The sequence below is a fragment of the Leptosomus discolor genome, chromosome 7 (assembly GCF_034619465.1).
Source record: "Leptosomus discolor isolate bLepDis1 chromosome 7, bLepDis1.hap2, whole genome shotgun sequence".
In the NCBI taxonomy this organism is placed as follows: Eukaryota; Metazoa; Chordata; class Aves; order Leptosomiformes; family Leptosomidae; genus Leptosomus; species Leptosomus discolor.
The window spans coordinates 63,662,414-63,676,000 of record NC_141397.1 but is presented as its reverse complement, the minus strand read 5'-3'; the positions used below and the strand labels follow the sequence as shown (position 1 = coordinate 63,676,000).

The window sequence follows — 13,587 nt, the reverse complement described above, 5'->3', positions numbered from 1 at the left end:
GTATCACTTTGTGTCAAGCTAGGTTTCTCATTATTTGCCCCAGCGGTCAGTTAATTCTTTATTGCTTAGAAATTTCTCTCCAGATAAACTTGTGTTCTCTATTAGAACGTATGGATCGTTGCTTTCTGGTAACTACACCGAGGCATTCTGTAGGAACTGTTACCTGGGTGTGTGGTCACCGTACAACGCCTGAGTTGACTCCCTGTTCCTAGTGATGTGCCGCCATCCCGGTGATGGCTTCAGCCTGCATAGAAGGCGTCACAACGCAACGCAGAAGCTGAAATTGGGGTTGTAATTCCCTTTGGGGTTCTTGCGCTGCGTGTCGAGCCTTCCCGAACGCTCCAGGGCTGTTGGATGCTTTTTCATACAGCGACGGCTTAACCTCTGTGGACGTTTCCTTCTTCGTTAGCTGTCTACCTGTGACTTAGTGTTGACATCCATTTTGATTGGCTTCTCAGCTAAATAGAGGATTTACCTTTTTTATTATTATTATTATTATTTTTCCCCTCCACGTTGCCCCCTCTCCTCTCATGAATTCATGCCTGAGAACTAGCAGGAGATAACTCAGGCAAATGATGGAGGAGATTTCCTGCTGGTCTGCTCTGAGACTTTTCCCACTGAGGTGTGACAGCTCTGCTGAGCATGCCGAAGCGTGTTTTCTTTTCAACAAATGTCTGCCTGCTGCCGCCTTAGTTTCACTTTCAAACATGCTGTCCGTATTTTGAAAGAAGTTTTGCTAGACAGATGAGCAAGGTTGGGGGGGGGGGTGTGTGTTATGTAATTCAAATAATGGGTGAAGCGATAAGCACAGTTAAAAAGTGAGGAAAGAGTTAAATTGGCTATCAAGTTTTAACAGAATGCAGAGTTGTAAAATGTGTTTTTCCCCTGTTCGTCGTCATGACTACTCGCAAGGAGATCAAGTACATATTTTCAGTCTCCTTTATCAATTAAAATAGCTGGAAACCTTTTCACTTCTGAATATGTTAACTAACATACTAAGGTGTGGGCTAAACAGGTTTCTTAATATGTTAACTTGGTAAATAATGTAAATATTAAATAATACTTGCTACTCTTAGTTATTATTTATAATTCCTAAATGTTTTCATTTTTACCCTTGACAAGAAAAGAACCCAAGAATTTAGGTAGGTAGTCCAGCTACATCTCTTCGCCTAAGGTGAAGAATATGTAATTCTAAAATTGCTTGCCTATGGGGAAGTAGAGGAATTGCAGGTAAAATCGGCAACAGCCAGCCTGACAAGTTCACTTTGTGTGCGTTGTCTTCGCCACAGTGCTCGATTCACTTCAGCTTTTCAAAATGTTTCTGTATGTGTGGACTAAACTGAAGGCACCAGTAATTCCTGGTTGTATGGTGATGTGTTTATTTGCCATGTCGACAACCAAACGCTTGATTTCTTAATTTATGAGGTTATAGAATTAGGTACAATTGGATTAAATGTGATTAGTTATGTACTATATAATTATTGTAGTTGCATTCCATTACATTAGTGAGCTATGGAGAACCCTCACGACTACATCATCATCTTTCTTAGGTGGTTGCGACTTAAAGATGGTTAATTATACTCAGCCAGATCATAAAAAAAATTGACTTGCACTCCTCGCTTGTCCATAATTCCTGTGCTCGTGTTAAATCCGGGGTAGTCTGGTGGCTTACAGCAGCACCTAACTTGGGGGATTGATATATGCAGCATAGGAAATTCTTAGACTTGATGCTCAGCACCTGAATTAAATATCTTTTCTGTGATTGTTTTTTCTTGGATATAAACAGAGGATCTGCTTTCGTGCAAGAAACAAAATAGGGACCATTCGGCAGAAATTTAGGTTACGCAGTTTCCTACCCATGAGCGGTGTCTGGCTGACAGATGGGGCTTGGTAGAGAAATCGTAACTCTGTGGCAGGGGAGCAAATGTGTAGTTGGAACTGTATGTAGTACAGCTGCAGGTGTTGCAAAACTAATTGTTTGGCTTTCTGATCTGTATCAGAAGTAAAAATAAGAGTTGGGTTGTTTTGAGGTTGGTTTTTTTTTTGTCTTGTCAAACCTGCTGACGCTTCTTAGGAACAGGAATTACCAGAAACATTTACTCTAACAAAGGAATTCCGTGCAAGAAAGACTTCTCTTCATAAATACTGGTTCTTATTTTGTAAAATTTGAAAAACTTTTGCTTTTTCCTTCTCCTCAGCCAAACGGTATTTATTGCTTGGCAGGAAACCATAGGGCCACTAGGTGTCATTGCAGCCCGCCGACGGGGGACGAAATCCCTGCGGCAGAACGTGCTGATCATTTCCTTGGCTAACGGACGGGGGTGGCTTATCCTCGGCTCTCTTGGCTGGTTACAGGTCCCATTTACAACACTTGCCTAGCCACCCTGCCCTTCGCTGGCTCCTGCGGCTGTCCTTTCTGGTTCTCCAGCCGTCCCGTTAACCACCCCTCCTTCTCCGTGCTCCTGAGAAGTCCTTCCTCACCCATACTGTTGTAGAGACTTCGCTGTCAGCTCCAGCTCAACAAGCAGCCACCAGCGACAGCTGATTCTCCACGACAGTGTGGCACTCTGTCGATAGACACTTCGGCTTCTTTACGTACATAGCCCGGATACTGGAATACAAATTTTATTTTGTTTTGGTTTTAAATCTTGTCAGTTCTAAAACTAAATTAAAAACTTTAATCCAGCTTGTTACTTCATGCGTTTAAAAATGGGTCACAGAGGCCAATCCTGGTGCTCTGCACTATTGACTGTCTGTTTGACAAGTAAGTTGTCTCTTGCCCTGACCTGACTGTCTGGGGGTTCAAAGGGTGAGTAGTTCTTACTCGGTGTTCTCTTCTTTAATTTTTGCAGCACCTATTGCTTCTATTCTTGCTCCAGATACCGTTTAATATGGATATATTCAATTTCATGTCTTCACCTTCTGATACGTGACCGTGTCATTTACAAAATATAATCTGTAGTTTGAAACATTTCATGCTGCTCTGAGCATAAAACTCTGATAGTAGATTTTAATTTTTGTTGGCTGATGGTAGCATCAGTAAAATAAAGGGTCCTTGTCATTGTCTCAGTTTAATGCTTCCTAATTCTTATTTTTCAAAAAAATCATTGTTACTATTCAGCGTAATGATTTAAAGTTAATGCTGTACATAAAGGAAAATCAAATGAAGGACTCCTAATACTTAAAGAATGTTTTTGTTTTCCCAACGAGGAAGTTGCAGTTGTATGAATGACAAGTCCAGTTCATCCGTCAGACGTGATTTTATGGAACTTCTGTTTTCTAAAGAGAACCCTTCAGGGACTTCAATCCTGATTAAGCTGCCTTAACGACTGTTGGGTGCTACATGACCTAGAGGGCATGCTTTACTCTCTTCTTCTTTTTTTAGGCTGGGGAAATACATTTTGAATCTTTAGAGAAGCGAAGCAATGTTTAGATCTGAATGTTTGCTTTAGAAGAGTCGCTGTTTTTCATGCCCATCACCACCACGCTCTCCTTGGAGGACTTTTCTGTTCATTTTGATCCATGTCTTCCTAAACAGATTGCTACTCTGCACAGTCGGTTTTGCTTCCTGCATCGTTTTGTTCTTTTTTTTTATAACGCTAGGATATGGGCACATACCTGCTTTCCAAAGATGTTCCTGTTTTTTCAGAATACTAACTCTCTCCCCCAGAAAGAAAACATTAAGGAAAGAAAACATGAAACTTTTCTTTTCCAAGGGGGAAGTTGAGCAGATCGCAATGATGAAACCAAAAGGCCAGACCGAACATGACGAAGGCATGCTTGAATACTTAGAAGACTTAATAGGATCTGCACGACTAAAAGATCCTATCCAAACTCTGTGTCACAGAGTAGAGATCTTAAACGAACAGAGAGCAGAAAAGGTGAGTCTCAGAAAGTTTTGTTTAAGTGATAAAGAAAAAAATAGAAGCTTGCAGTGTTTCATGATCCAGTTTCTTAGAGAAACAACTAACAAAGACTTGGTTAAACTTTGGCACTCCTCTGCAAGAGTAGAAGTGCAGAGACGTTCTGAGTGAGCTGTGTTGCGCCTGCTGTATCTCTCACGTCTAGAAATGGGCACTCAGCCTCAGTTGCCCTTCCTTCAGCCCCCAGAGTGCTGCTGCCTTTGCATTCCCAAAGGTTTGGATGCTCGTGTGGAGCACAGGGCTTTACCTGCTGAACGCCCTTTGATCACACCTGCACGCCTGGAACACTTCTCAGGCTGGGGAGGGGAACAGATTACCATCCCGATAGGGCTTTTTGTCTGCCTGGCTCCCATTGCTGCAAGGCAAAACAGGAGAAGCAGCAGGGAAACCTTTTGCGTGCGAGGCGAAGGAGGGGGGAGGAGGAGGCAGAGCGCCGGTGAGGTGATGTGCGCGCAGCTGCATGAGGAGGCTTAAAAATTCAGAAAATCAGTTGTGACTTGAGCTGTGTGGATTTGGTGCAGAACTTGCTTTCGTAACATTTTATCGACGCATTGAGTTCAAAAAGTAGTAAATAATACCAAAGTGCTTCTTACTTGATGTGTCCTTGGTAAATCCCAGACTTTTTTTAAAGGCTGGGAAGGAAAACAGAAGACGTGTAGTTGCAGGAATTAACTTAAAAGAGAGTGGTCAAAGGGTTGAAATACAGAAAACAACATACACGGACTATCTCTATGTAACTCCTCTATTTCTCACCTACATGTTCCTTGGTTTACCTGAGCTGTCCCTAGCATCTGTAGGACCCCTTTTTTCGTTTTAAGTTACCGTTTGAGTTGTGCTAAAGGACAGTGTGGAAATGCTGATCTGGTATTTCAGAGGGCTCGCGGCGCTGAATCGCCTCGCAGAGCTCATTGTTGAGCGCGGTCGCTGCTGAGGCCATGTGTGCTATGAAGGGTCTGGGGGGTTTCTCCTTGTGGTTTGTTCTGTAGTACTAGCAGTAAAGTCAGCTCTGACTCTCTGTCTTGTGTAGTTAATTAGAGTTAAAATGGTGGAAAAAGAAAAGGATGCCTTGGAAGTGGACAAGAATAAAGCCATTGAATATCTTTGTTTGGAAAACAAACTGTTTAAAGAAAAGAATCATATCTGCCAATACTATATGTAAGTATTTGTAAAGTTTTGATTTGACCTTAACGCACTAGTGGTGGTGTTAAACTCTGCTTCCACACCTCTAACGAGGAATGTTTTGCATTTCTTGTCAGCTGTATCAGTCCTTCAAAAGGAGTTGAATAGCATATGGAAAAGAGAGACCATTTTCCTAAAAACATTAAAAAAAAAAAACCAAAACAAGAACAAAAAACCCCCCAAACCACCACCACGAAAAGAAACCAAAAACCTGCTTGCCGGCTTTTTACAAAGTAAAGCAGTCTGGCAAATAATCTCTTGCAGCTTTGTGCTTAAATTGAGAAAGTAGATCACTTAAAGACTTGTTTTCCTCTGAAGTATCGAAATTGTTAGATTTCCTTGCTGTTTTGTGTTAAATTGGCAAGGTTACTCAATAATGAATGTTGGGGTTTAATACTTTATGTAGTCGTTTGTTACGCTTAGGGTTGGGAATGTATATTTGTTATGAATGTTAGCTTTATGGCCAACAGCGGAGGCTTGGCATTTGTGTTTGGTTTGGGTTTGTTTTCTAGCCATGACCTAAAGAAACGAATAAATGATATGGAAATGCAGAAAGAAAAAATTAATGAAGAAACGAAAGGCGTTAATGAGAAGAGCAGTAAACTTGCAGATGAAATGAAAACCAAGAATAAAGCTGTGAAAGAAGTTGAAAAGTAAGTACTTGAGGTATGGACTCGTAAGTTAGGAGCGCCGAGTCTTACCTGTTCTGCATGTGTGGTGGTAGTTGGCAGGATTTTCAGAAAAATCCGTGGTAGTTGTATTGCGGGGCGGGGGGGAAGGTGTATTTCTGCACCTGAGAAAGCGGAAGCATACAATAGGTGCGTGGGAAGATGATCCAACAAAGGGTTTTTCAGTAGTTCTCCCACCAAAAACTTGAATTATGGGACGAGCAGAGGCACTGAGGGTATAGGTAACCATTCCCCGGCACGGATTAAATGATCCTTCGCACAAAAACAGATTTGAAGAAATTCTCATTGGTTTGATTTGGTTCTGCAGGTTGCTTCTCTTGGAGAAATTTGGGTAATACTCACAATTAAGAAAAGGTCTGATGACTTTTCAAGTACGTTCTTTTTCATATTGGCTACAAAAATTACTTGGGATGTTGTTTCAGGCTTTTGAATATACAACCGTAGCGCTTAGGTACATGGACGTCAGGTATTTTTCTCTGGTTTCCTTATGAATCTGTTATGCATGAATTGTGTTTCCCTAAAATTGATTTGTCTGGGTGCTAATCTCCAATCCAACTGCAATGTTAGCCTTCTCATCCTCTGGGATCATAGTAAGTTATTTGTGAGAGATCTGTGGTATAAATTCTATCCAAGAAGAAGGAACGTTTCAGAAAATTGCTTTGCTAGTTGATCTTTTTCTGATGAAACATCAGTTCCCTGGGGAAAATACTGTGAATATAGTAAACATTGGAAGTTGTTCTTCACAAAAATGGAGTTGTATTGGTTTAAATTCTATATGCTTACATATTAAGCTAAGCTCTAGTGACGTTATTTTTTATAGGGTACGGAATAGATTATTCTTCCTTTTTTTTCCCTTTAGGAAACTCAGTAAAGTTACAAAGTTCATAGAGGAAAATAAAGAAAAATTTACTCAGTTGGATTTGCGGGATGTTAAAGTAAGGGAAAGTCTCAAACATGCCAAAAGCAAGGCTAAAAAACTGGAGAAGCAACTTCAAAAGGACAAAGAGAAGGTAGTGTGGACTGCAGCTTGATTCACTTAAAGGAATGGAATTGGTTGCTCTAAATGAGAACATCTTTGTGCAGCTGGGATGAAATAGCGAAGGCCACCAAGTGTACCTTGTGCAACAAAGAAGATGGAAAAATATGGTTTAAATTCTTTTAATCAGATATTTTCTGTCATTTAAGTCAGCTAGGGATTTTGTTTGCAAATCGTTTTCTCCCTTAAACTGTGGCTCGTTGCACATCTCACTCTGGGAGACTGGCCAGCAGTACTAGGCTGTGTCCTGCCTAAAGGCAACGTCAAAAGCTTTTGGGTCGCTTCTTGGCTCTGTTGGGAGGTCTCATGGCTTGCAAAGCATCTTTTTATCCGTTTGTTGAGATTACAGGAATGTTGCCTGTGCTCACAATTGCCACCTTTTTGAAACGTTTTTTTCCCTAGTTAATTGAGTTAATAGATATATTCTACCAAGTTGATTGTTGCGAGCTGTTACAGATGGTAAATGGCTGAGGATCACGAGTGGCCTTCTGAAAGTAGGTATTTGGGACTGAAGCCTTGTTGTGATGCAAGGACTTGAGCTCTTAGTGTAAAACTATGTTCCCTACTGCTCTGGGTGGGCTCTAGAACTGAACAAGCCTTGCAGATAAAATCCAGGCCACCTGCTAGGGCCGCAGCGTATCTTGTCCTGCAAAACCATGAGGAACAAAGCTGCCTTTGACTTCCACACAGCGCTGGAAAGGCAGGGTTTAAAGATAAGGCGAAAGAGTTCTGTTTCAGTGGCAGAGGGAGTTCAAAAGTCTTTTCCTTCCGTAGGTGGAAGAATTGAAAACTGTACCTTCCAATAGCAAAAAAGCGATCAGCGAAGCAACGTCTAAGAAAGAGCTTCTTGAAGAGACAAAAGAGAAAGAAGAAGAAAAGCTCAAGCAGGTTATGAGTAGCCTTAAGGAGGAAACACGAGGACTTCAGAAAGAGAAAGAGGTTTGAACTGTTTTGACCTAGCACACTTACACAGTGTTAACTGATGTATAGCTTTTACCCTTCGGAATGAAACGATCACAAGGTAGTTGTAAAATGCTGGTTTAGAAGACAAATACACTGGTTTAGATGAGAAATACGCTGGTTTAGATGAGAAATACGCTGTTTCATGTGTTAGGTCAGTGGAGCCTAACTGGGAAATTAATTTTGAATTTATAATCAGAGCTCAGTCGTTCTCATTAGGTTGTCTGCTTTGTATAGTGGTCATGTGCCATCAAGTATATCATTCATATTTGTATATTAAATAATTCTACACTTCCATTCTTGGAATGCACTTTAGTTTTCTCCCATCAAAATGTTTAACCCACTATGTTGCTTGAATAAACCAACAGATTTGGTTTGTTCTGAGCCCTTCACACAGCTGTACTCTGAGTAACTATGCTGTAACACTCGGGTATTGGTGTTGATGTTAGCTGTTCAGTCACTGAACACCTGGAGGCTGGAAATTTATCCTGCAAATTTAGGGGATTATTTTGGGATTTTCTTATGGTTTCTCCATTTGAGCTGTAATGTGGCACAATGTGTAGGGATCCTCCTAACTTTTAAGTTGAGAAAAGGATACAAAGCTTGTATGGAAATGTTCTATGGTCACTCCCTGACGTTCTTTCTAGTTATGAAAAACGCCTTGTTTCATTTCCATACAGAGTATGTTAATAGATCAAGAAATACTTGTTCTTCTAGGTACCGTAACTGTTTTCTGCTGGCAGGAGAGCTAGTGAAAGAAACATGCCTTCTCCTCTTTTCCTTTCACACAGCGTGACTGATGAAATCAATCCCATGGTCATCTGGTTTTAGTTGTAACATTGTCCGTTTTTGCAGAGCAAAGAGAACGAGCTCATGGAGTTCAGTAAAGACGTGAATGAAGCCCGCTCGAAGATGGAGGTGGCCCAGTCAGAGCTGGAGATCTATCTCAGCCGACATAACGCTGCTGTGGCTCGGCTCAATCAGGCAAAGGAGGCTCTGATGAATACTTCAAAAACTCTGCAGGAAAGGAAAGCTGCTATCAAAGATATAGGTGTAAAATTACCCCAAGCTGAACAGGAATTGAAGGAGGTGAGACTTGACTTTCACCTATAATTTCTTTGAGTTGCACAACACAAAACAAAATTTCCCTCTTTAGCAATAGTTGTGGTGAAAATACACAAAAAAAACGTCTCCAGTAAAACAACGTTTACAAATAACCGTCTCCAGTAAAACAACGTTTACAAATAACCGTCTCCAGTAAAACAATGTTTAAAAACTGTATTCTAATACTCGGTTAACGGATGAAGTATTTGATTTCAGACTTATTTTGAGTTACAAATTGAAATTAAACACTGAAATGAAATCCTGCAAGGGAATCAGTTTAAATACCATAATGAGACACGTTACAATGAATCAATGGCTGCGTTTCTGAGCCTTCTTTGAATTTCACCTCTTGCTCCTCTCTTGTTCCCCAAAGAAAAAAATCCCTCGACCTTGTCCTAAGCCCGATTCATGAATTCATAAGCTGCTGTATTTGTATCAAAGGGTACTAAAGATGAGCCAAAGCGTACCCAAATACCGGCCGTTCTTCTGGCACATGTTGGCTACTTCGGCTTGTTCGGTGGCTGGTGTCATTGCCCGCCCCATCATGGAGCCAAGACTCCCTGAACACAGCAGCTCTTGTGAGGCTAAGATGATGTCTGTCTTTGAACCCTTAGAAAGAGAAGCAGTTTGAGAAGCTGGGAAGAGAAGAATCAGGTGCTAAGAATCTCCTTCGAAATCTGCGTCAAAAAGTAGAAGAAGCCAAAAGTTCTTTAGCACTAAGTCGCAGTCGGGGAAAAGTGCTGGAGGCTCTGCTTCAGCAGAAGAGGTCTGGAAAGATTGGTGGAATATATGGAAGACTGGTAAGTTTTAAAAGGCTGTTACACTTTTAGTCTGAGACTTTACAGGAGCTGAGCGGTGTTCCCGTCGCTGACTTGAAAGGAAGAACTGCTCGCTTCTCTGGTGCTCTGAGTTTGGGCAGCAGAGTCGCAACGCTTTTTTGCTTCAAAACTTATCAAATTTGGTGATCTCTTCACCATTTGTTTCCTCTCACGTCGCTTGCGTACGTGTCGAATCAAACAGCAGTATCGTTGTGTGAGAAACACTGAGGGTTATCAGCTCTCTGCAAGCGCTGTTGATTGAAAGTCCCGAAAAATCTGCAGCTGAGGTAGAGTTGTTCTTCGTGCCTTGTTTGTACTAGCACCGAACAACGCAGGCATCCCAGTGTAAACGTAACGGCGCTGCTTTTGGGTTCGGCGGTGCTCTCTTTTCTCCCCCACCCGCTCGTCCAAGGAGAAGTCTCTGTGCTTCAGAAAAATCCGTTTCTTTGGTGTATGTGCATTTTTAAACACGTGTGTGTAGGTCTCTTGGGAAAGGATAAAGTTCGACCAGCAGCAGGCCGCTGTCTGGTGCAGCTGGCACGGGTTTTCTCTCCTGCTCTGCTACCGTTTGCCCCAGAGAGTTGATTGCACGTTGCAATCCACAAATATTTATATATTAAATTCATGCATATTCAGTCTACACGATGCATATTCATTATCATCCTCTCATTGATTGGTTCTTCTTTTCTTGCTTCTGATGCAAATCAGCGTGCGCAGCCTCTGTCGTGGTCTTGTATTGTTCCCTTGTGAGCAGGGGGTGTAATTTGGGTGAGGGGTCCGTGAGTCGGAGGTCTCGACCACTCCCCAAATTTGACCATGTGTGGTCAGGGAACGTGTCCTTGGCTCGTAGGCTCTTGGCTCCTACCTGCTCTGGTCACAATTCAGAGGTTGTACACAGCGGGTACCATCATAAGAGAGGAGCGTGAGGCTGACCCCTACTCGGGTCCCTGGCAGGCGGCTGGGCTGCAGGCGCACAAGGATTCTCCAAACGACGGCGAATACCCCTGCACCCGTTTCTCGGAGCGGTACGGGACGGCACGCAGCGGGGCGTGACGTGCTGGGTCCCCCCCCAGCTGGCCCGGGGTGGAAGCGTGGCGGGCACCCAGAACACATTCCATGGGGCTGTTGGGCCAGGTTGCCCAACTGAAATGCTGGCCTACAGGATTTACCGTCTGTCTGCAGAAAACAAATCACTGCTGCCCCAGGGCTCTACTGGAAGCACCACTTTGGAAGCTCTGAGCGTACGAGGACAAGTACATTGGAAATACATGAATAGCAGCGTGCAGGAGAAGATGGGTGTGGCATTATTTTACAAATTCTAGTTAAGGTTTAAGTTCTTTCACAGCAAATGATTTTGAAATTTGTTTCTATTTCACTTTGTGTAAAGTTTTTTGTCATTTATTTCTTCATACCAAGAGAAAACGTTGTTGCCAGGCTAATCAGTGTACTTCTGCCTCCCCCTCACTTACTAGGGAGACTTGGGAGCCATCAGTGACAAGTATGATGTTGCTATTTCAACGTGTTGTGGCAGCTTAGACCACATTGTGGTGGATACAATTGATACTGCACAGGAATGTGTGAATTTCCTAAAGGCGACAGGAGTTGGAGTTGCCACGTTTATAGCCCTGGACAAAGTAAGTACGAGCACAGAACGAATTGTTCGTTTACCCTGACGTGCACAGTGTTAATACTGAATATGTATAATGCATTAATACACGTGTGTGTAAATATCACAGCACCACAGAGTGGTTTGGGTTGGAAGGGAACTTAAAGCTCACCCAGTTCCAACCCCCTGCCCTGGGCAGGGACACCTCCCACCAGACCAGGCTGCTCCCAGCCCCATCCAGCCTGGCCTTGAGCACTACCAGGGAGGGGGCAGCCACGGCTGCTCTGGGCAGCCTGTTCCAAATATGTATTAAATATATTAATATATTATGCTGTATATCTATTCATGCAAGCAAAGCTAAAATAGAAAACATTTTAGTAGGCTGTTAGTCTGTAGAATAGTCTGCTAGCAAGTAATGACATTTACTTGCAGAGAATTACAAGGCTTTTTAGATACCTGTGAGTGTACCACGGGTGCTTGGCGTGTCTTTTATATTTTTATATTTAGATTTTTAACAAACTAGCAAACACAATAATCCAAGTAATCTTGTAACTGTAAACTATGAAAGAGAACACCGAGTTATCAGTGAGCTTTTAATTACACTGGAAGTAAGGAGAGACCCCCAAGAAAGGAAGCTTTCCTGTTAATTGCAGTACAATTGCGTTTGCTGTAAAGCCTTCACATACCTTAGACTAACGAAATGAGCTCGTAATTTATCCCAAGGAACCTCTCCTTCATTTATTTACTTTCTTGATGTAGATGGCTGTATGGGAAAAACAAATGAAAAAAATCCCAACTCCTGAAAATGCTCCTCGGCTGTTCGATCTGGTGAAAGTGGACGACGGGAAGGTCCGCCTGGCGTTCTACTTCGCGCTGCGTGACACTCTGGTGGCCAACAACCTGGAAGAAGCCACCAGAATAGCATTCCAAAAAGATAAAAGGTGGAGGGTGGTAACGCTGAAAGGAGAAATCATTGAACAGTCAGGTGATTAAGGGCAAACTTATATTTTAAGCGCTTTCTAGACAATATCTAAGCCCAATTCGCTCACTCCCTTCTCTTTTACTTCAGGAACTATGAGTGGTGGTGGGGGTAGAATAATGAAGGGCAGAATGGGCTCCTCAGTCGTAACGGATGTTTCAGAAGAAGAGGTAAGTACCTAATCTTAATTAAAAATGGAATTTCGTCAAAGTTCCTTATGTTTTGGCAGTTCACACGCACACGCGCTGTCCTGTTGAAGCCGCCCGAGTAGTTGACACCCTGTGCTGCGAGATACGTTGGCACTGATGGGGAGTTCACGAGGTCAGCACCGGTTGTGGTGCTTTCAGGTGCCTTTGCTCACGGCCCAGCTGTCCCACGCCTATTGCTTGTCGTGGTGCTACCTCAGGTAGCTCGGGAACGGGTTGAAGGTAGGGATGAGCACGTGGAAGATGCTGATCGTGAGCTGCAGAGCGGTGCGCGCAAGCCTCAGCAGCAAGAAAAGGCAGGTTGGGTCCTTCACTTTGTGTCCCTGTAAGTTTTGTCAGGGAGCGGCAGAGCTTTCCTTCCGATTTGTATTTCAAGAACGGTTTGGAATATCAAGATAGAGCTTGGTTTTTCTTCTGAATTCTTTTAGGTCTTCATCTGTAGTTTTATTTAGTGCGGATGTAGCCTGTGTCCTTTTTGCTTAATATCTGCTGATCAGCTTAACTGAGATCAAGCATCAAGGTGTTAAATCCTCTTCAAGAAGACAAGCTCCCCTCTGCAACTGTCGGGTAAACCGTGGCTCCTGACATCAGCCCTCTCCCTGCAGGAGAAGGATCTTTCGCGCTTTAGGACTGAGCTGTAAGCCAGCACAGGGGTTGGGCGTTTGCTGACGGCTAAGGACACAGAAACGATAGCTTGTATTTTTTAGGTGAAAATACTTTCAACCTGGAGAACTTCAAAATCAAACTCAACTTTAAGGTTCTCTCTCTCTGATTGACACGAGGCAAATGATCACCTCTCATTTTTGTGCAGGTCAATAAACTGGAATCTCAGCTGCAGAAGGATTCTCGAAGAGCAGTACAGTATGAAGAAGAGAAGTTACAACTCGAGGAAGCCATAAGAAAACTGGACCAAGATGTGCGGGAAATGAGAAATACTTTGGAAAAGTACACAGCCAGTATCCAGGTGAGCAAGTTTATTGTTATGGAGGCAGCAGTATCTGGCTTCGCCCCGCCTGCGCAGGGGGATAACTGCTCAGCCTGGGCTTAACGCAGCGCTTGTTTAGGGTCAAGGGTCCTTTGAAAGTGC

General features: G+C 42.9%; 1 protein-coding gene across 1 annotated transcript in view; it reads left to right on the top strand.

The window, feature by feature from the left end:
• Window positions 1-13,587, top strand: part of SMC4 (structural maintenance of chromosomes 4) — a 34,514-nt gene that overhangs the window by 13,709 nt on the left and 7,218 nt on the right. The window contains exons 5-15 of the mRNA XM_009959792.2: window positions 3,717-3,881; window positions 4,951-5,078; window positions 5,615-5,755; window positions 6,651-6,801; window positions 7,602-7,766; window positions 8,643-8,876; window positions 9,506-9,691; window positions 11,182-11,343; window positions 12,075-12,300; window positions 12,385-12,464; window positions 13,312-13,464. Coding sequence (XP_009958094.2) covers window positions 3,717-3,881; window positions 4,951-5,078; window positions 5,615-5,755; window positions 6,651-6,801; window positions 7,602-7,766; window positions 8,643-8,876; window positions 9,506-9,691; window positions 11,182-11,343; window positions 12,075-12,300; window positions 12,385-12,464; window positions 13,312-13,464 — 1,791 coding nt within the window. The remainder of the gene's footprint in view (window positions 1-3,716; window positions 3,882-4,950; window positions 5,079-5,614; window positions 5,756-6,650; window positions 6,802-7,601; window positions 7,767-8,642; window positions 8,877-9,505; window positions 9,692-11,181; window positions 11,344-12,074; window positions 12,301-12,384; window positions 12,465-13,311; window positions 13,465-13,587) is intronic.